This window comes from Podarcis melisellensis (genome assembly GCF_964234715.1).
Source record: "Podarcis melisellensis genome assembly, chromosome: 1".
In the NCBI taxonomy this organism is placed as follows: Eukaryota; Metazoa; Chordata; class Lepidosauria; order Squamata; family Lacertidae; genus Podarcis; species Podarcis melisellensis.
This window is the reverse complement of record NC_138528.1, coordinates 4,107,946-4,127,486: the sequence shown is the minus strand read 5'-3', so window position 1 is coordinate 4,127,486 and position 19,541 is coordinate 4,107,946. Positions and strand designations below refer to the sequence as shown.

The 19,541-nt window shown below is 47.3% G+C and overlaps 1 protein-coding gene across 1 annotated transcript; it reads left to right on the top strand.

The window, feature by feature from the left end:
* PSMC6 (proteasome 26S subunit, ATPase 6) lies at positions 1-18,770 on the top strand. The gene is made up of 14 exons (XM_081914146.1): positions 1-161; positions 4,911-4,990; positions 5,253-5,292; positions 5,590-5,642; positions 6,110-6,177; positions 8,048-8,162; positions 9,413-9,500; positions 11,177-11,238; positions 11,338-11,461; positions 13,304-13,365; positions 15,444-15,564; positions 15,659-15,739; positions 17,577-17,648; positions 18,274-18,770. Exons 1-14 carry the CDS (start codon positions 77-79, stop codon positions 18,390-18,392), a joined length of 1,170 nt encoding a protein of 389 aa, XP_081770272.1. The 5' UTR covers positions 1-76; the 3' UTR covers positions 18,393-18,770.
* The last annotated feature ends 771 nt before the right edge of the window (positions 18,771-19,541 follow it).

Here is a 19,541-nt window from a genome sequence, read left to right as displayed (position 1 = left end):
CCGGCGTCCCTCGCGGCGCCTGCGCGTGCGCAGTGCCCGCCTCCCGGCCCAGAGCCGCATCGGCATCATCATCATCATGGCGGAGCCCCGAGACAAGGCGCTGCAGGACTACCGCAAGAAGCTCCTGGAGCACAAGGAGATCGACGGGCGCCTCAAGGAGCGTGAGTGGCCGGGGGGGGCCCGCTTTGTCGCGGCCGGGCCTGGCAGGGAGGGAGGGAGGGAGGGGGGGCTTCCTAGGCCTCATCCCCCTTCTCTTTATTGGCCTGTATTCCTATCTGAGCACAGGAAGAGCTGCTAGGGAGGCCAGGGAGTCTCGCGTCCCAAGGGGGTTGGGATGGATGGCCCCTGGGGGTCCCTCGCCTTTTCCCTCCAAGGAGCTCTACCTAGTACAGTGGTACCTCGGGTTACATACGCTTCAGGTTACAGACCCCGCTAACCCAGAAATAGTACCTCGGGTTACGAACTTTGCTTCAGGATGAAAACAGAAGTCGTGCTGTGGCGGCGCGGCGGCGGCCCATGGATGGGGAATTTGTGGGTCTCCTGCCAACCTAGCAGTTCGAAAGCACAAAGAGCAAGTAGATCAATAGGTACCGCTCCAGCGGGAAGGTAAACGGTGTTTCCGTGCGCTGCTCCCCCAGAAGCGGCTTAGTCATGACCCAGAAGCTGTACGCCGGCTCCCTCGGCCAATAAAGCGAGATGAGGGCCGCAACCCCAGAGTCGGTCACGACTGGACCTAATGGTCAGGGGTCCCTCCACCTTTACCTAAATGATGTTGGACCAATTCACACCAGCTGTGCCCAGTATGACGTATGGTCAGAGTTGACCTGGTGGGCCACAGCTTCATCACCCTGATTTGAGTCTCTTAAGCACTTCTGGAAGTGTGATGCCGTAGCTGGGAGCGTTGGGCTTATGGGAACATAAAGAGCTGTCTTATACAGTGGTACCTCGGGTTACATACGCTTCAGGTTACAGACGCTTCAGGTTACAGACTCTGCTAACCCAGAAATAGTGCTTCAGGTTAAGAACTTTGCTTCAGGATGAGAACAGAAATCAAGCAGCAGCAGCAGCAGGAGGCCCCTTTAGCTAAAGTGGTGCTTCAGGTTAAGAACGGACCTCCGGAACAAATTAAGTACGTAACCAGAGGTACCACTGTAACAACAACAACAACAACAATAATAATTTGTTATTTATACCCTGACCATCTGGCAGGGTGGGCGGCTTCCAACAAAAGATTAAAATACAGTAGTCCATCAAACATTAAAAGCTTCCCTAAACAGGGCTGCCTTCAGATGTCTTCTAAAAATCTGGTTGCAGTTATCTTTGACATCTAAAGAGAGGGCGTTCCACAGGACAGGTGCCACCACCAAGAAGGCCTCTGCCTGGTTCCCTGTAGCTTTGCTTCTCGCAGTGAGGGAACTGCCAGAAGGCCCTCGGAGCTGGACCTCAGCATCCGGGCAGAACGACGGGGGTGGAGACGCTCCTTCAGGTATACAGTGGTATCTCAAAATTCAGATAAATCTCTATATATAGATATGTACAGTGGTACCTCGGGTTAAGTACTTAATTCGTTCCGGAGGTCCGTTCTTAACCTGAAACTGTTCTTAACCTGAAGCACCACTTTAGCTAATGGGGCCTCCTGCTGCCGCCGCGCTGCCGGAGCACGATTTCTGTTCTCATCCTGAAGCAAAGTTCTTAACCCGAAGTACTATTTCTGGGTTAGCAGAGTCTGTAACCTGAAGCGTATGTAACTCGAGGTACCATTGTACTGGGCCGAGGCCAGTCTAGCTGCTGCATTCTGGATTAGTTGTAGTTTCTGGGTCACCTTCAAAGGTAGCCACACATAGAGCGCATTGCTGTACCTGGGACAATGACGAACCTTTTAGAGACCGAGTGCCCAAACTGCAACCCAAAACCCACTTATTTATCGCAAAGTGCCAACACTGCCATTTAACCTGAATACCGTACTGCGGTTTTAGTTACAGGTAGGCAGCCGTGTTGGTCTGCCATAGTCCAAACAAACAAACCAAAATTCCTTCCAGTAGCACCTTAGAGACCAACTAAGTTAGAAGAAGTCGCCAGACCTAAGATACACTGAAACACAAGTCACCAGACATAAGGGTCTGGGGACTTCTCTTTCAGTGTATCTGAAGAAGTGTGCATGTACACGAAAGCCCATACCAAGTCTCTAAGCTGCTACTGGAAGGAATTTCTTAATGCAGTTTTAGTTTACAGGAAAACAACAACTCATACGCTAACATACTTTGTCTTAAAAGAAAAACACAATAACAGAGCTTTTAACGATACAAACAACTCTTTATTGAAAGGTGAAAGTTTGCATTACCCTTGTTTGGGAAATCACGAAAAGGGAATTGCTCCCAGACAACATGGCCGTTTTGATGATTTCCCTTCAAGAAACACTTCTTTGGGAGATTTGAAGCAGAAGCTGAATGGCCATCTGCCGTGGATGCTGTCGTTGAGATCCCTGCATCGCAGGGGGGTTGGACTTAGATGACCCTCGGGTTCCCTTCCAACTCCCCACAATCCTGTGATTCGATGGCTAGCTCGCCGGGCTGCACTTCTAAAGCCCGCTCATGTGGGAGGGAGCAAAATGCCGCCCGGCTTACTGACAGTTCTGCAATGAGGCGCTTTAAGAGAGCGGAATGGAACATTTACGTTTCTGCAGCCCATGGGTGGCAAACAGGCTACTTGCGCACGCATGGCTCTACTCAGCGCACATGCTGCCCCTACGAACTCTGTGCTGGGGCGATGGTACGTGTGCCCACAGAGAGGGCTCTGAGTGCCCCCTCTGGCACGCGTGCCATAGGTTCGCTACCACTGTCCTAGGTTGATAGAGTTGGAAGGGACCCTCTAGGGTCATCCAGCCCAACCCCCTCACAATTTCAACTAGCATCACACATGGCAGCAGATGGCCGTCCAACCCAGGCATAAAAACTTCCAGAGGCTACAAGCTCCTCAGTTAGATGCCTGGCATCTCTGGGTAGGACAATGAAGCTTTGGAGAGCTACTTCAAGTTGCTGTTGGCAATAAAAATAAGAATAGTTAGTTGAGAGTCCTGAAGGGTTGGGCTGGATCACCCCCAGGGTCCCTTCCGATTCTTCTTTGTTTTGGTTTTTATTAAAGGTTTTCTTGTGTCACAAAGGTACCCACAGCGTCTGCTTCCAGCTGATAAGAGTTCTTTCTACAGATCATTCATATTCAGTGTGAGACATACGATGTTATAGACAGCATTTACATTGGGGGAGAAAAGAGGTGGGGAAGGAGACATTGAGGGGAGAGGTAGTAAGCTTTCATTCTTCCATATAGTGTATGTGTAAGGTTTTTGTGTCAGCGTCACGTGGGCAGGTTGTATTTCCATTTACAGTGGACGCTCGGGTTGCGAACGTGATCCGTGTGGGATGCACGTTGGCAACCTGTAGCGGCGCGTCTGCGCACGTGCAGGTTGCAATTCAACTCTTTTGCGCATGCATGACCACCAAAACCCGGAAGTAACCCGTTCCGGTACTTCTGGGTTTTGGCGGGTCCTTAACCCAAAAAAACGCAACCTGAAGCGTCTCTAAGCCAAGGTATGACTGTATTGGGTTTTCTTAGCAGTGAGAGAGATGGGGGGCAGGGCATGGTTGGTTGCCTATAGTTGACTGCAGTGGGTTTTGTCTGTGTGTGAGAGAGAGGGGGGACTGCTTCCAGTTGTGTGATTCCTACCCTGCCATTTCCCTCCAAGGAGCTCATACTCCTAAAACATAGAGTTGGAAGGGACTCCAAAGGCCATCTAGTTCCAACCCTTTGCAATGCAGGAATCTTAACTAGATCATACATGGCACATGGCCATCCAACTTCTGCTTAAAAACCTCCAAAGGAGGAGAGTTCACAACCTCCTGAGTTAGATGCCTAGCATCCCCAGGTAGGACTCTGAAGCTCCGGAGAGTTACTGCTACTCTCTGTTGACAATATTGAGCGAGATGAAGCAGCAGTCTGGCTCAGGATAGATGGTCAATTCCTACTTTCCTGTGATCTCCTTGGAATGCCTTCACCTTGGGTAGTAGACCTGCCTGGTGGAGGAGGTGCTCTGAGAGATCCCTGTTTTCCAGCTCCCCCCTTCAGCAAAAAAGCAGGTGGTCTTGAGACGCCCCTTATGTGCTCTCACTTAGCATGAAAAGGTGATGGGGGGGACACGCTTTCTATTGGCATCTGTCTGTCTCAAGAGACAATGGAGTGTGCCTCTGGAGGTGAAGTCACACCACTGGAGAATCACAGCGCCTGTTGTGGCCGCAGAGACCGGTAACTTGTAACTGCTGCGTCCTGCAATGTTTTTACTGCATTTGCAGCACCAAAGTGACCTCCTTGGGACATTAGCTTGGGCAGTGTGTATGGAGGTCCTGAGCTGCCCAGGTAACAAGACTCCCCTCTCGGCCTCACTGATGTGGTCCAAAGGAAAGCAGAGGAAGACATTTGCTGCTAAAGCTCCATCTGTTCCAGTCGGTTCCTGTTGAAAGGCGGGGGTAGGGTGAGAACCTGTGGTCCTCCACATGTTGCCGGACCCAAACTTCCAGCATCCCTGGCCATTGGCCCAGCTGGGGGCCACAGGGTGGAGGGTCATAGGTTCCCTAGTCCTGCCTTGCTTTCTTTTCCAGTCGAACTTGCTTTCATATAAGTGTGCACAGGATCACAGCACACATTTGTTAGCAAAGCATCTGTGAGGGTCCTTATGCCACGTTTATTTGATCGAGGGGCGGAGAAATCAATGTATAAAGAAGTTCACTTTCTAATCTCCCTTGTGCACATCTGAAAATAACGTTTTTCAGCTCCTATGTGATCTTTTTGTCCGAGGGGGAAAATAGAACACTGATTTAGAACATGCATAACAAGCTTTTTCAATGTTTTATTGTCTGTAGTAAGGGAACAGCTGAAGGAGCTCACCAAGCAGTATGAAAAATCTGAAAATGACCTCAAGGCTTTGCAGAGTGTTGGACAGGTGAGTGTTTATATATGGATAGGAATGTGTCAGTAATTGAGCCATTTGCGTGGGGTGCCTTAGCATCTCCAGTTTTTCTTGGGTTAAATGGGTATTTTTCTGGGGCTCTAATCAGTTTATTAGATTTCCATATGCGGGTCTAGACTCAAAATGTCTGAGGGTACTGTGGTGAATGAACTTCATGTCCCTTTGTGGGACTCAGATAGGCAGGGTTCTTGATATTGGCCAGTAGGTCTAATACTTTTTCTTTTTTTTTAAACAGATTGTTGGTGAGGTTCTTAAACAGTTAACAGAAGAGAAATGTGAGTTCATTAAGAGGGATATTTATTAGTATATTTAATGATTGTTTTCTTAATTTACTGGTGTATTTAATGCTCGTTTTGTTAATTTAGTAAGTTACATTTATGCCACATTTCAAGGCTTGCTGCCTTCCCAAGGCAGCAGGCAAAAGAGGACGCTGACAAAATAATTTAACAAGGCAAAATGAAAAGCCAAGTATGAATAGCATCAACACTGGCGCATACAGCAACATGTCCTTTTGCAGCCACAATTGCAGAAAAATTAAAATGCTGCCATGTTCTTTCTTTTGCTGCTTCCAGTCATTGTCAAAGCGACAAATGGACCAAGATATGTTGTCGGCTGCCGTCGTCAGGTGAGCATCCTGCGTTTGAGAATATGGGTCTTGGTCTCTCAGATCATAACTCAGATGTGCACAGATGTTAGGGCTGTAGCACATGCGTGGGCAAATATGTCTTTTTGACACTCAGTTCGTTCTTCCCTTTGGTGAGTGCCGTAAATTGCTTGTGAGAGTGTGGGCTGGGAGAGATATTGTTGTGATGGGTTACTATCCCTGTCCTGAACAGCACCCCTTGATACTTTGATACTTTAATTGGCTTAGATTTCAAATAACTTCGGAGAGTAAAATCTGTAAAATGGGGCCAGTTCATATCAGAAAGCTGGCGAGTCACCTCATTTGGTTTGGATTCAGCTCTGGATCTGACAGTGCCCGATTACCAGTGTGGTCAGAGCTGTCAGTTTCTGACAGCACCATAAGAAACGACTTCTTCCGCACTTAGCTTTCCAAATCTTAACAATTGGCTCCTTTCCTTTTGCATTCAGCTCGATAAAAGTAAACTGAAGCCTGGGACAAGAGTTGCACTGGATATGACCACCCTAACTATTATGAGGTAAGGTCTTCTCATCAAGTGGGCGGGAGGGGAGAGGGGGATGGAGGAAGCCTGTAGTGGAATTACTGCAAAGTATTGGCCACAGAAGCATTTGCAGCAGTTCTCAACCTGTGGGTCCCCAGATGTTGTTGGACTACAACTCCCATCATCCCTGAGCTCTGGCCTTGCTAGCTAGGGGTGATGGGAGTTGTAGTTCAACATCTGGGGACCCACAGGTTGAGAAAGGTTGATTTAGGGGCCATAAAAACCCTTTCTTTAAAGAGTATTTTTTTAATAAAAAAATCTGTGTTTCAAAAGTCTCACTTGCTATCAGTGCAGAAACAAAACTGGGCATTCCAAACCAAGGGCTAAGATGGAGTATTTTCTTACTTGATCAAATTTCCAAGAGTATTGAAGCAGTTGCTTCCACCTGCTTCCTTTGGCATCTTGATTTGGTACGGTGATCATCAGAACGGAAAGCAGAACCAGTTTTCTACAAAAACTCAGTGCGTCATTGCACTTGGTGTGCCAATCCGGGAATAAAAGTGGGTTATAAAGCATATTGGGACGCGGGTGGCGCTGTGGGTTAAAGCCTCAGTGCCTAGGACTTGCCGATCGCATGGTCGGCGGTTCGAATCCCGACGGCGGGGTGCGCTCCAGTCGCTCGGTCCCAGCGCCTGCCAACCTAGCAGTTCGAAAGCACCCTCGGGTGCAAGTAGATAAATAGGCACCGCTTACCAGCGGGAAGGTAAACGGCGTTTCCGTGTGCAGCTCTGGTTTGCCAGATGCAGCTTGTCGCGCTGGCCACGTGACCCGGAAGTGTCTCCCGGAAGTGTCTCCGGACAGCGCTGGCCCCTGGCCTCTTAAGTGAGATGGGCGCACAACCCCAGAGTCTGGCAAGACTGGCCCGTACGGGCAGGGGTACCTTTACCTTTTATAAAGCATATTTGGTGAACAGGGTAACATTAAGCTTTTTGGTTCAGGAGGCACAGTATAAAGTACATTTTTTCTTTGGCACTCAGCTCAAAAAACGTTTTCAATAATACTATTTAAATTTTGGGAGCACACTATTCCTAATTCCTTATCCATGTGTGGTTGTGTAGAGATGATTATTGGGTGCACATTACAACTAGTAATACCAGACATAGGGGGAAATACCATAAGTTTAAACTAAATGCTAATCTTCATTAGCATCACAGAAGGTATTAAAAATAGCTGTAAAATTTGGTGGTGGTTTTCTTAATATTTGCAAAGATGACATGAAGAGACATCCCCCCCCATTAAAAAGAGTAGTTACTGAATCAGCTGATATATATGTTAACCAATGTTAAATAAAAACTTATTCACTTTCTAGGCTCATAGAGCAGGGCCCAGCAATTTTTTTTTAGCCGTGGTCCGGTCCACCGTCTTTCAGACCATATGGTGGGCCTGACTATATTTTGGAGAGAAAAAATGAACGAATTCCTATGCCCCACAAATAACCCAGAGATGCATTTTAAATAAAAGGACACATTCTACTCATCTAAAAACATGCTGATTCCCGGACCGTCCGTGGGCTGGATTGAGAAGGCGATGGGGCTGGATCCAGCCCCTGGGCCTTAGTTTGCCTACTCACGCTCATAGAGTTAAATGGGTTATCCAGTCCCTCCTCCTGCTTATTGCAGGATTTCCCACGACAGAAGGTAACGGCATCGTCCCTGACTGAATGCTACCCAGCCTATTTCTTAAATATCCCCAACATGTAGAGCAAGCCTTCCCGACCCCCAAGGCAGTCAGCTTACTCGGGTATCTTAGTTTTTATACGTGGCTTACAAACTGTGGGTGGGAAGTAGCTTTAGAGGGGCTTTAAAAATCAGCGGGTGACATCAGTTGTATGGCTTCTCCAATTTAGATATTTGCCAAGAGAAGTTGACCCCCTTGTTTACAACATGTCTCATGAAGATCCTGGAGATGTATCTTATTCCGAGATTGGAGGATTGTCTGAACAAATCAGGGAACTAAGAGAGGTAATTGCCTGATACGTTATTGGTCTGAATGATGGATATGTTTACCTTGCTGGCAGGGAAGGCATTTAAGTCTTTGGTACAATTTGGTCGTAGCGTTGGGTCTCAGAACAAGCATGCACACTTCTTCCCTGCTGTCAAGCCAGTTTCTCTTCCCTTTCCTGATATCCTCTAACTCTAGATTGGTGTGATATCTAAGTTGGGCAGCATTGAACAAATCATTGCTGGCCTTGATAGTTCAGCATTAGTTTTTGCTGGCCAGCTGTGGACTCCCCTGCCACCATCAATTTATCGACACAGAACATTGTCTGATGAGCCCGGGCCCTAAGGAAGTTAGATTAGCTTCAACCAGAGCCAGGGCCTTTTCAACTCTGGCTCCAGCCTGGTGGAACGCTCTGCCTCATGAGACCAGGGCCCTGCAGGATCTGATTTCTTTCCGCAGGGCCTGTAAGACAGAGTTGTTCTGCCTGGCCTTTGGCTTGGAGCCAATTTGATTCCCTCCCCCTCTTCCTTTTTCCTTTTTCCTTCTCCTCCTGCGATGAGGCTACATTTTAATATTTTAATGTTTCAATATTTTAATTTAAGTTGTAATCATTCAACTTGTTTTTATTATTGCTTGTAAGCCGCTCTTAGTCCGGCCTTGGCTGGGGAGGACGGGGTATAAATAATTTTTTTTATTATTTATTATTATTAAAGCAGCTCAGGTTTTATGTAGGATATTCGATACAAACCATTGCACAAAAGTCTTGCATACAACAAAAAGTAGCACAGACAATTGACTTGTTTTGGAGTTGTGTTCACCTAGTTTTAGAGTAGACCCGTTGTAATCAATGGACATAACTAAGCTAGGCCCATTCATTTCAGTGGGAATATACTGAACAACATAGTTAAATACCACTAAATTTCAACCATGGTTTCTTTAACAAAACTCTGAGTTGACATAAAATTGTCCCACGGTTGTCCTACCTGCTTTTGAGGTGGCCAGACATTATGGTTAGGGAAGGGTGGCAGGTTCAGACATAGTGAAAACAAGCCAAGGTTTGTAAACCAGCAAAACCACCACAACATGGTTTCAGATTTTGATTTGTAGATGGGCAAACAACCCATGGTGAAGCTATGTTTCGGTGATCAAACAAACCATGGTTAATAAACTATGACTTGATAAAACCATGGTTCAGCGTTAACATGTGAACCAGGCCTTTGTATACCTTCTGTTTTGAATCCAAGGCACGTTTTCTTACTTCTCTTTGCAGGTTATAGAGTTACCACTGACAAATCCAGAATTGTTCCAACGTGTGGGGATTATACCTCCCAAAGGCTGCTTGCTGTATGGCCCACCAGGTTGGTGTCCTTGGTCTGCTTGCCTCCTGACTGCTGAACAAACAGTATGACTCTTGGGAGATTTCGTTCCGCATCAACTGCTCTGTGACAATATTCCTTCAAGTAGCAGTGGGGTGGGAGGGTGTGAAGTGGGGGGGGGTCACATTTTTAGGAGCCAGCAGATAGAGTACTGAAATGGAGGTGTTACATTTGAAACACCAGCACTGTCGGAGATATTCCAGCCCTGTACAAATAATGCAGTAATTTCGTCTCTCTTAATCCCTTTTGAAATGCTGTTTGAATCCCATTATTCTATACATTTTTAATCACATTGTTTTGTAGAATTTATATGTAGCTTGACTGTAAAAATGACAAAAGAACTCATAGCAGTTGTGCCTCTATTGTCCATTGAGCTCATAATAGCAAACATGAGTTTTCCCCCTTTTCTCTTCAAAACAATCTTCATAGAATCTTAGAACAATCTTCATAGAATCTTAGACCTCGAGGATCATCTAGTCCAGTGTTTCCCAAACCTGGGTCTCCAGCTGTTTTTGGACTACAACTCCCATCATCCCTAGCTAGCAAGACCACTCGGCAGGGATGATGGGAATTGTAGTTTGAAAACAGCTGGAGACCCTAGTTTGGGGAAAACTGACCTAGTCCAACCCCTTGCGCATGCCGTTTGTGCATGCGCGGATTGCGATTTAGTGCTTATGCGCATGCGCAAAGCGCATGTGATGCGTGCACAACTGCCAAAACCCGGACGCAACCCGTTCCATAATCTATAACCCAAAAAAACGCAACCTGAAGCGGCTGTAACCCGAGGTATGACTGTATAGGCCACATTTTCTTCCACTTCCTAGCCAGCCATAAAAGCCAACCCAAGAATACAAGTTTTAAAACCAAAACAACACATCCATTCTCATCACAGGAATAGCAGAGGCAGAAAAACATACCATATTTTTCACCCTATAGGACGCACCTAGGGGAAATGTGTGTGCGTCCTATGTGGCGAATGCAGGCTTTCGCTGAAGCCTGGAGAGCGAGAGGGGTCGGTGCGCACCGAACCCTCTCGCTCTCCAGGCTTCAGGAAGCTATCTGCAAGCCTTGGGAGCCGGGCGTGACTTCCCGCCGGGCTCCCAAGGCTTGCGGACAGCAGCCTGCAGCCTGAAACCCGGGGAGCGCAGCGGAGTGCACCCCGGGCTTCGGGCAGATATCCGCAACCCTGGGGAGCCCGGCGGGAGTTCCCGCGGGCTCCCAAGGCTTGCGGATAGCAGCCTGTTCTGGGGGGCTGAGGTCTTCCCCCGCACCAGCCCCGCGCCTGGGGGGGAAATAAATTTTTTTTCTTTATCCCCCCCCCAAAAAACAACAACCTAGGTGTGCCCTATAGGGCGAAAAATATGGTAATTAATTAAAGGTAGTTACAGTCCAACCAATAAGCATCAATCCCGGAAGGCCAGTTGAACAAGATAGAAAGTCTTAAACCCTATAATGCAGGACTGATAAGGCTTAACGGGCAGACTTGATTAAGGGGCAGGCTCACCCGGAGGGCATGAATGGAAATTTTGAGCATGGGCATCTGGTCAAAGGTCTACACTGCACCTGTAACACAATATCGCTTTGTACATTTGTTTAAATGTATACTTCTTGCCACTTGTTTTCACTGCTTCTTGATGCAACGTGTATTCTCCACGCAGGTACGGGGAAAACTCTCTTGGCCAGAGCTGTTGCCAGCCAGCTTGACTGCAATTTCTTAAAGGTAAAACAATTTCTTTAAGATGCCTTTCCAGAATCTTAAAGCAGATCCGTTTGATCTGCTGCAACCGCCGCTCATGCTACCTGTAACAACTTTCCGCAGGTGGTGTCTAGTTCCATTGTGGACAAATACATTGGCGAAAGCGCCCGGTTGATCCGAGAGATGTTCAACTATGCCAGGGATCATCAGCCCTGCATCATTTTCATGGATGAAATTGACGCTATCGGTAAGGCTGTACCAGAAACCCATCTATCGGTAGTTCAACAAGAAACCCATCAAGCTTTCGCCGTGCCCCCCCCCCCCCGATCAGCTGCCCAAAGAACTGCTCTGCTTACCTGTACTGCACTTTGCCTACACGTAATGTAGCTGATGGGACTCGGGTAGCGCTGTGGGTTAAACCACAGAGCCTAGGACTTGCCGATCAGAAGGTCGCAGTTCGAATCCCGGCAACCGGGTGAGCTCCCATTGCTCGGTCCCTGCTCCTGCCAACCTCGCAGTTCAAAAGCACATAAAAGTGCAAGTAGATAAATAGGTACCACTCCGGCAGGAAGGTAAACGGCATTTTCGTGCCCTGCTCTGGTTCGCCAGAAGCAGCTTAGTCATGCTGGCCACATGACCCAGAAGCTGTATGCCGGCTCCCTCGGCCAATAAAGCGAAATGAGCACTGCAACCCCGGAGTCGGTCACGACTGGACCTAATGGTCAGGCGTCCCTTTACCTTTACCTTAATGTAGCTGATACATCTTTCATACAGGTGAACAAGAGTCAAAACTAGGGAGATGCAGGAAGGATGACTGTGCCAATAACCTTTACACCAGGCATGTCCAAAGCCCGTTTTGGGGGCCAAATTTGGCCCACTGATCGATTTAATCTGGCCCCCGTTGGCAGTTCATGTCCTTAAAAAAAAGCTCATCAACTTTGGTCGGCCCTCACACATGTTCACTTCATCAAATCTGGTCGGCTTTGCCAAAAAAAAGTTTGGGCACGCCTGCTATACACCAAACACACAAGAGCAGATGTGGAGGACCTTACCCCAGGGGCCAGTCCTCTCTCTGGTCCTCAGGATTCTCCCCAGACCATCCCACACGTTAGATGCCACACTCCTCGCAAGTCCTGATTTGCCTTCTTCCTTTGGGGCTTTTGCTTTTCCTTGCACTGCCCCTTGCCTCGATTCTGCATGGCTTGGATGTAGGCTATTGTACAAAGACAAACCCACTTTTGGCTCTGGCCACACCACTGGAATGTGGCCCCAAAAGTTTACCCGTGAAGGAAACGTGGGCTGAAAAGAACCCCCCCCCCAAAAAAAACCTTGCGGAGTCTTCTGGCACCTGACAACTAGCAACTGTACTGTATTATGACATCCACTTTCAAAGGCTGGAGCTGTTTAAAGGGAAAGGGACCCCTGACCATTAGGTCCAGTCGTGGCCGACTCTGGGGTTGCGGCGCTCATCTCGCTTTCTTGGCCAAGGGAGCCGGCGTGCAGCTTCCAGGTCATGTGTCCAGCATGACTGAGCCGCTTCTGGTGAACCAGAGCAGCGCCGTTTACCTTCCCGCTGGAGCAGTACCTATTTATCTGCTTGCACTTTGACGTGCTTTCAAACTGCTAGGTTGGCAGGAGCAGGGACCGAGCAACGGGAGCTCATCCTGTTACGGGGATTCGAACCACCAACCTGATCGGCAAGTCCTAGGTTCGGTGGTTTAACCCACAGCGCCACCTGCGTCCCCCTGGAGCTGTTTACTTGGAGCTTAATACAGTATGTCAGTTGGACAGGGGCTGAGGGTAACTACCTGAAAGTAAAACTAATTTACTCAGGTAAGTACCTGAAAAAGGTAATGTCTCCCCAAGACCTTCTGTTACCCAGAAGTTGCTTTTGAGTGATCTCTTGAAGGGAACCTTTCAGACCCCCTTTCTGTTCTTTTCTTTTGCCTAGATTCTATACAGAAACCTTGCACCTCAGCTTGCAACTTGACTTTTTAACTCCCCTCGCTCCTTTCAGGGTTTGATGAACCACCCTGCGTGGTGTACCAGGGAAAGGGTCTGACTTCTTTCCTGTTGATTTTCTCCTTAGGTGGCCGTCGTTTCTCGGAGGGCACGTCAGCTGACAGAGAAATTCAGAGAACTCTAATGGAGGTAACGCTTCTCTTAACTGGAGCCGGTCGTCTTTCACGTGTACACAAACATCTTTGTAATCCTAGGCAGGCAGCAAAAAATGTGAGACTTCAGGATCAGTTGCTAAGACGAAATAGCTGAACGGTGATGTTGAAATTGTTTGCAGCTGTTCACCACTGGTGCCTCCTGAAATCATTTTATGCGAGGAGGTCTTTTCCTTGGAAGTAGACAACACCAAAAGGTGCACATAGTGAACAGCTCCTGGCATAAAGCAACCGTTCTGTGTCTGAATTGCAGTCCCATCTCCATGTCTAGACTAGAACCTTGGACTAGAACCATGTCCAAGACTAGAACCTTCACACGTGTCCTTTCTGAGTAAACGATAGAGCCACTGTTCTCCTGGATCCTAAGGTCATGTCTCCATTGCTGGTTTACATGGGTTTATAATAATTAATTCTAGATAGAAGACAACTGAAGGCAGCCTTGTTTAGGGAAGTTTTTTATGTTTGATGTTTTATCGTGTTTTCAATATTCTGTTGAGAGCCGCCCAGAGTGGCTGGGGACGCCCGGCCATATGGGTGGGGAATAATAATAATAATAATAATAATTTTATTTATACCCCGCCCTCCCCGGCCAAAGCCAGGCTCAGGGCAGTTAACACCAGTAAAATTACAGTAAAAACATAATAAGGAAAAAAACCCAATTTAAAATACAGGTTCAAATACAATTTAAAATGCAGCCTCTTTTTAAAAGTAGCCCATAGATCAAAACCATAAGGGGAGGGAAAAAATAAGGGTCAGACTGAGTCCAAACCAAAGGCCAGGTGGAACAGCTCTGTCTTGCAGGCCCTGCGGAAAGATGTCAAGTCCCACAGGACTCTAGTCTCTTGTGACAGAGCGTTCCACCAAGTTGGGGCCAGTACTGAAAAGGTCCTGGCCCTAGTTGCGACCAATCTAATCACCTTGCGACTTCGGACCTCCAAGGTGTTGTCATTTGTGGACCTTAAGGTCCTCCGCAGGGCATACAAGGAGAGGTGGTCCCGTAGATACGTGATAAATTGTTGTTGTTGTTGTTGCTGTTGCTGCTGCTGCTGCTGCTGAACAGAAAATGTTTATTGGATATATGGGGGGCGGGACTGTGTACACATGAAAACGTTGGCAGCATTAAGATAAATTCCAAGAGTGTAAACAAGTTTTGATTGATGTATTAATGAAATCCGAATGGTTTAGTTTATGGAAATAATGCAGAGATTTATGATATGCAGATTGAACCGTGGAAAGGGGAGAAGGGAAGTCATTGACATTTTAAGGTAGTTTGATGAATGTTCTGAATTGTAAAATGGAAAACTTAATAAAAATTACACACAAAAAAGAAGAGTTGCAGAACGCAACAGCTCTGATAGGAAGCTGCCTTATACTGAGTCTAATAATAATAATAATAATAATAATAATAATAATAATAATAATAAATTTTATTTATACCCCGCCCTCTCCAGCCAGAGCCAGGCTCAGGGTGGCTAACACCAATAAAATTTCAGTAAAAACATAATAAGAAAAAAACAATTTAAAATACAGGTTAAAAGCAGCCTCATTTTAAAAGTAGCCCATCGATCAAGACCATAAGGGGAGGGAAACATAAGGGTCAGACTGAGTCCAAACCAAAGGCCAGGCGGAACAGCTCTGTCTTGCAGGCCCTGCGGAAAGATGTCAAGTCCCGCAGGGCCCTGGTCTCTTGTGACAGAGCGTTCCACCAAGTTGGGGCCAGTACTGAAAAGGTCCTGGCCCTAGTTGCGACCAATCTAACCACCTTGCGACTTCGGACCTCCAAGGTGTTGTCATTTGTGGACCTTAAGGTCCACCGCGGGGCAGACCAGGACTACCATACTATTTGTCTGTTCAGCTCAGTAGTTCAGACTGGCAGCAGCTCTGAAGGATTCCAGGCAGGGATTATTCCCAGCCTGAAGCTGGAGATGCCAAGACAAGACTGAACCTGGGACCTGCTGCATAGATGCTGCCCCACACTGCTCTTCTCAGCCTGCTCAGTGGGGCAAGTTCTTCGCCAATTAACCAAAGTTTTTGTTTTCTCGCCACACGTTCCAGTTGCTGAACCAGATGGACGGATTTGATACTCTGCACAGAGTTAAAATGATAATGGCTACAAACAGACCAGATACTTTGGATCCGGCACTGTTGCGTCCTGGAAGACTGGACAGGAAAATCCGTGAGTATTGAGTTTCTGTAGGGCTGGCATTGGTCTGTGCCTCCCCTTCGCTTGCGTACCTTTCGAAATTAACATAGCTTCTCCCCCCTTCTAGATATTGACTTGCCAAATGAACAGGCCAGGTTAGACATACTGAAGATCCATGCCGGACCTATAACGAAACATGGGGAAATAGGTAAGTCCCCAGGGCTTCACAGATGCATCTGGGAGGGGGCTGGGCTTTGCATATTCAAGTCTGTTTCCTGTAACAGATTGTAAATTTCCAGGGAAATAGGCAGCTTGGTCTTCTGCAGAAATTTATTATTATTATTATAAATAATTTTTTATTTATACCCCGCCCTTCCCAGTTCAGAAAACCGGGCTCAGGGCGGCTAACAACAAATTTAAAACACTTAATTGAGGCAACCAAAAAATAGCATAAAATACAGTATAAAACGTGAATAACAATAAATTCAGAATTCAAAAATCAATTTAGGGGGGAAATCCACCCAATAAACATTAGATGATCACCAGGCTAGCTGGCTAAGTTAGTCCTATTTGGGCCAGCAAGGAGACCAGGGGAGAATTAGCTGTGGGATCCCAGAGTGGGTAATCTTCATAAAAAGAGGAGGAGGGAAGGCAGGGGAATGAAAGATCAGGCTAAGTTCAAATTGAAAGCCAAGTGGAATAGCTCTGTCTTACAGGCCCTGCGGAAGGAAGTTAAATCCTGCAGCGCCCTGGTCTCATGGGACAGAGCATTCCACCAGGTCGGAGCCATCCCTGAGAAGAACACCGTAATAACTACAGTCCATGAAAATTTGTGCCATCATAAATTTGTTGCTCTTTAAGTTGCCACAAAATTATTTGGGTTGTCCTGTTCACAGAAGGATGTTGGAACTGCCCCCCCCCCCAGTACTGCCCAGATCTGTTCTGAGACTTCCCCCAGCTCTCCCATTGTGGACATCAGGCAGTTGACAGCTGGCCAGCCACAAGGGTGTGACAAACCTGGCCCTCAGGGAGTAGAAGAGATAACAACCTGGCCCACCAGCCGTATCTGTTTCCCACTCGTGCATCACACCATACCGACCCACACTTATTTTTAGTGCTGATGGAATAGTGAAGCTGGCACAGCCAAAGAAACATTTTGTTATGGTGGCATCATGAATAGTATGTTGTATCAGGTTGTCTGACCTGCTCCTGATCTCACTTGTGAACTCCGGCTGCTGAACAGACTCTGTGTGTGTCGTATTGCTTGCTTTTTTGGGGGGGAGGGGGTTGAGGGGAATGTTATTGCTGTTTTTTATACAGTGGTACCTTTGTTCTCAAACTCAAATCTATTCTGGTCCGTTTGACTTCCAAAACGTTCGGAAACCAAGGCGCGGCTTCTGATTTGCTGATTGGCCGTGGAAGCAGTGCCGGCAGCCAAAACCAACGTTCGCAAACCGGAACACTTACTTAGGTTTGCGGAGTTCGAGAGCCGATTGGTTCATCAGCTAAGCCGTTTGGGAGCCGAGGTTCCACTGTATTGATTTTTTGTGTCTTTATTTTGATTAATGTGGAGATAGTTCAATTTCATTGTGTACTTTTAAATGTTTTATTTAAAGTTTATGACTACTTCTGTTGCGTTTTGAATTATGTTACTATTGTTCATGTTGTGAGCCACCTTTGAGCAGGGTTTTAACTATGGAAAGACGGCATGCAACTAAAATGATGAACGGGGGGGAGTAAGATGAGCCTTCTGGGTGGCCCATCTAGTCCAGCCTCCTGTTCTCACAGGGGCCACCCAGGTGCCTATGGGAAACCCGCAAGCGGGATCCGGGCGCAAGAGCAACACTCGCCTGCTGTGTTTTCCGGCAACTGGAATTCAGAAACTTTGCTGCCTCCGAATGTGGAGGCAGGGCAAAGCCACCCTGGCTGGCTTGTTCACACATCAGGACTGCTGCATCAGTCAGAAGCAAAGAGCTCTGATTCTTGCGACAGGTTTTTGCTCTCAGTCCACAATTCCCATTAACCCAGGAATTCTTCTTTTATAGATTACGAAGCAATTGTGAAGCTTTCCGATGGTTTTAATGGTGCTGATCTGAGAAACGTATGCACTGAAGCAGGTAAGGAAACGAGATTTTCCTGATTCATTGGAGACTTATTAGTAAAGGTAAAGGGGACCCCTGACCATTAGGTCCAGTCGTGACCAACTCTGGGGTTGCGGCGCTCATTTCGCTTTATTGGCTGAGGGAGCCAGCATACAGCTTCCAGGTCATGTGGCCAGCAGGACTAAGCCGCTTCTGGCGAACCAGAGCAGCGCACAGAAACGCCGTTTACCTTCCCGCCAGAGTGGTACCTATTTATCTACTTGCACTTTGACGTGCTTTCGAACTGCTAGGTTGGCAGGAACAGGGACCGAGCAACGGGAGCTCACCCCGTCGCGGGGATTCGAACCGCCAACCTTCTGATCGGCAAGTCCTAGGCTCTGTGGTTTAACCCACAGTGACACCCGCGTCCCGGAGACTTATTATAAAGCTGAAATAATTCATGATGTGTCGCAGTTATGAAAGGAGGAGCATATGCATGGCTATAGCTCATGAAGGGGAGCCTTAACATGCTTGTAGGGTCTGGATTGCGATCGTAACGTTGCAATTAAAACTGAAGCACACATAGTTGCCTGCAAGAACCAGATTGCGCCCCTTTCCTTCTCTCTGACAGCTTGATTCCCAAACTCTTGTGTCTTTGCAGGGATGTTTGCCATTCGTGCCGATCACGACTTTGTGGTGCAGGAGGACTTCATGAAGGCTGTTAGGAAAGTTGCCGACTCCAAGAAGCTGGAGTCTAAGTTGGACTACAAGCCCATCTAAGCATGACCACGTGGTTAATGGCTGGCTGAGACTGCATGGGAAAATATGGGGCTTGCGATAGGTGAAATGAGAAGCAAAAGTATCCCTTGATTGTGTTTTTATTACAAGTGTCTGCATTGCGCCATCCAGCTCGCCAGCTGTCTGTATTAGTGGTGCTCCTGCTGCTGGGAAGCTCATGGCAGCACTCTGAACCCAACATGGCCTTTGTTACATCCCGTTCGTAAGCGCAGAGCAACATGTGTCCTCGTACGAGAACCTTACGGAAACATACAGCTGGTTTGGTTCGGCAGATTGTAAGGCAGTGCATTTCTTATTTTATATCATTTAACTCCCCCACCCCTTCCCATTGAAGAATTAAATAAAACTTGTTTAAATCCAGCCTCCTTCGTCTGTTTTTTCCACAGTTTACTCTAGAGCAGAGTGGTTTTTGGCCCCTCATGATACAGCTTATCAGCATCGTGTTGAAAATCTGAAAAAGGCCTTCATTTTCTTTATACTAGTGTTTCTTCTTGTTTAGTTGTGTCCGACTCTTCGTGACCCCATGGACCAGAGCATGCCAAACATTTCTGTCCACTGATTCCCACAGTTTTCCTCAACTTCATGTTTGTAGCTTTCAGAACACTGTCCCACCATCTTGTCCTCTGTCGTCCCCTTCTCCTTGTGCCCTCCATCTTTCCCAACATCAGGTTCTTTTCCAGGGAGTCTTCTCTTCTCATGAGGTGGCCAAAGTCTTGGAGCCTCAGCTTCAGGATCTGTCCTTCCAGTGAGCACTCAGGGCTGATTTCCTTCAGAATGGAGAGGTTGGATCTTCTTGCAGTCCATGGGACTCTCCAGAGTCTCCTCCAGCACCATAATTCAAATGCATCAATTCTTCGGCAGTCAGCCTTCTTTACGGTCCAGCTCTCACTTCCATACATCAGTACTGGGAAAACCATAGCTTTAACTAGACGGACCTTTATCAGCAAGGTGATGTCTCTGCTCTGCAAGGTGATGCTGTCTAGATTCGTCATTGCTTTTCTCCCAAGGAGCAGGCATCTTTTAATTTCGTGGCTGCTGTCACCGTCTGCAGTGATCATGGAGCCCAAGAAAGTAAAATCTCTCATTGCCTCCATTTCTTCCCTTCTATTTGCCAGGAGGTGATGGGCCCAG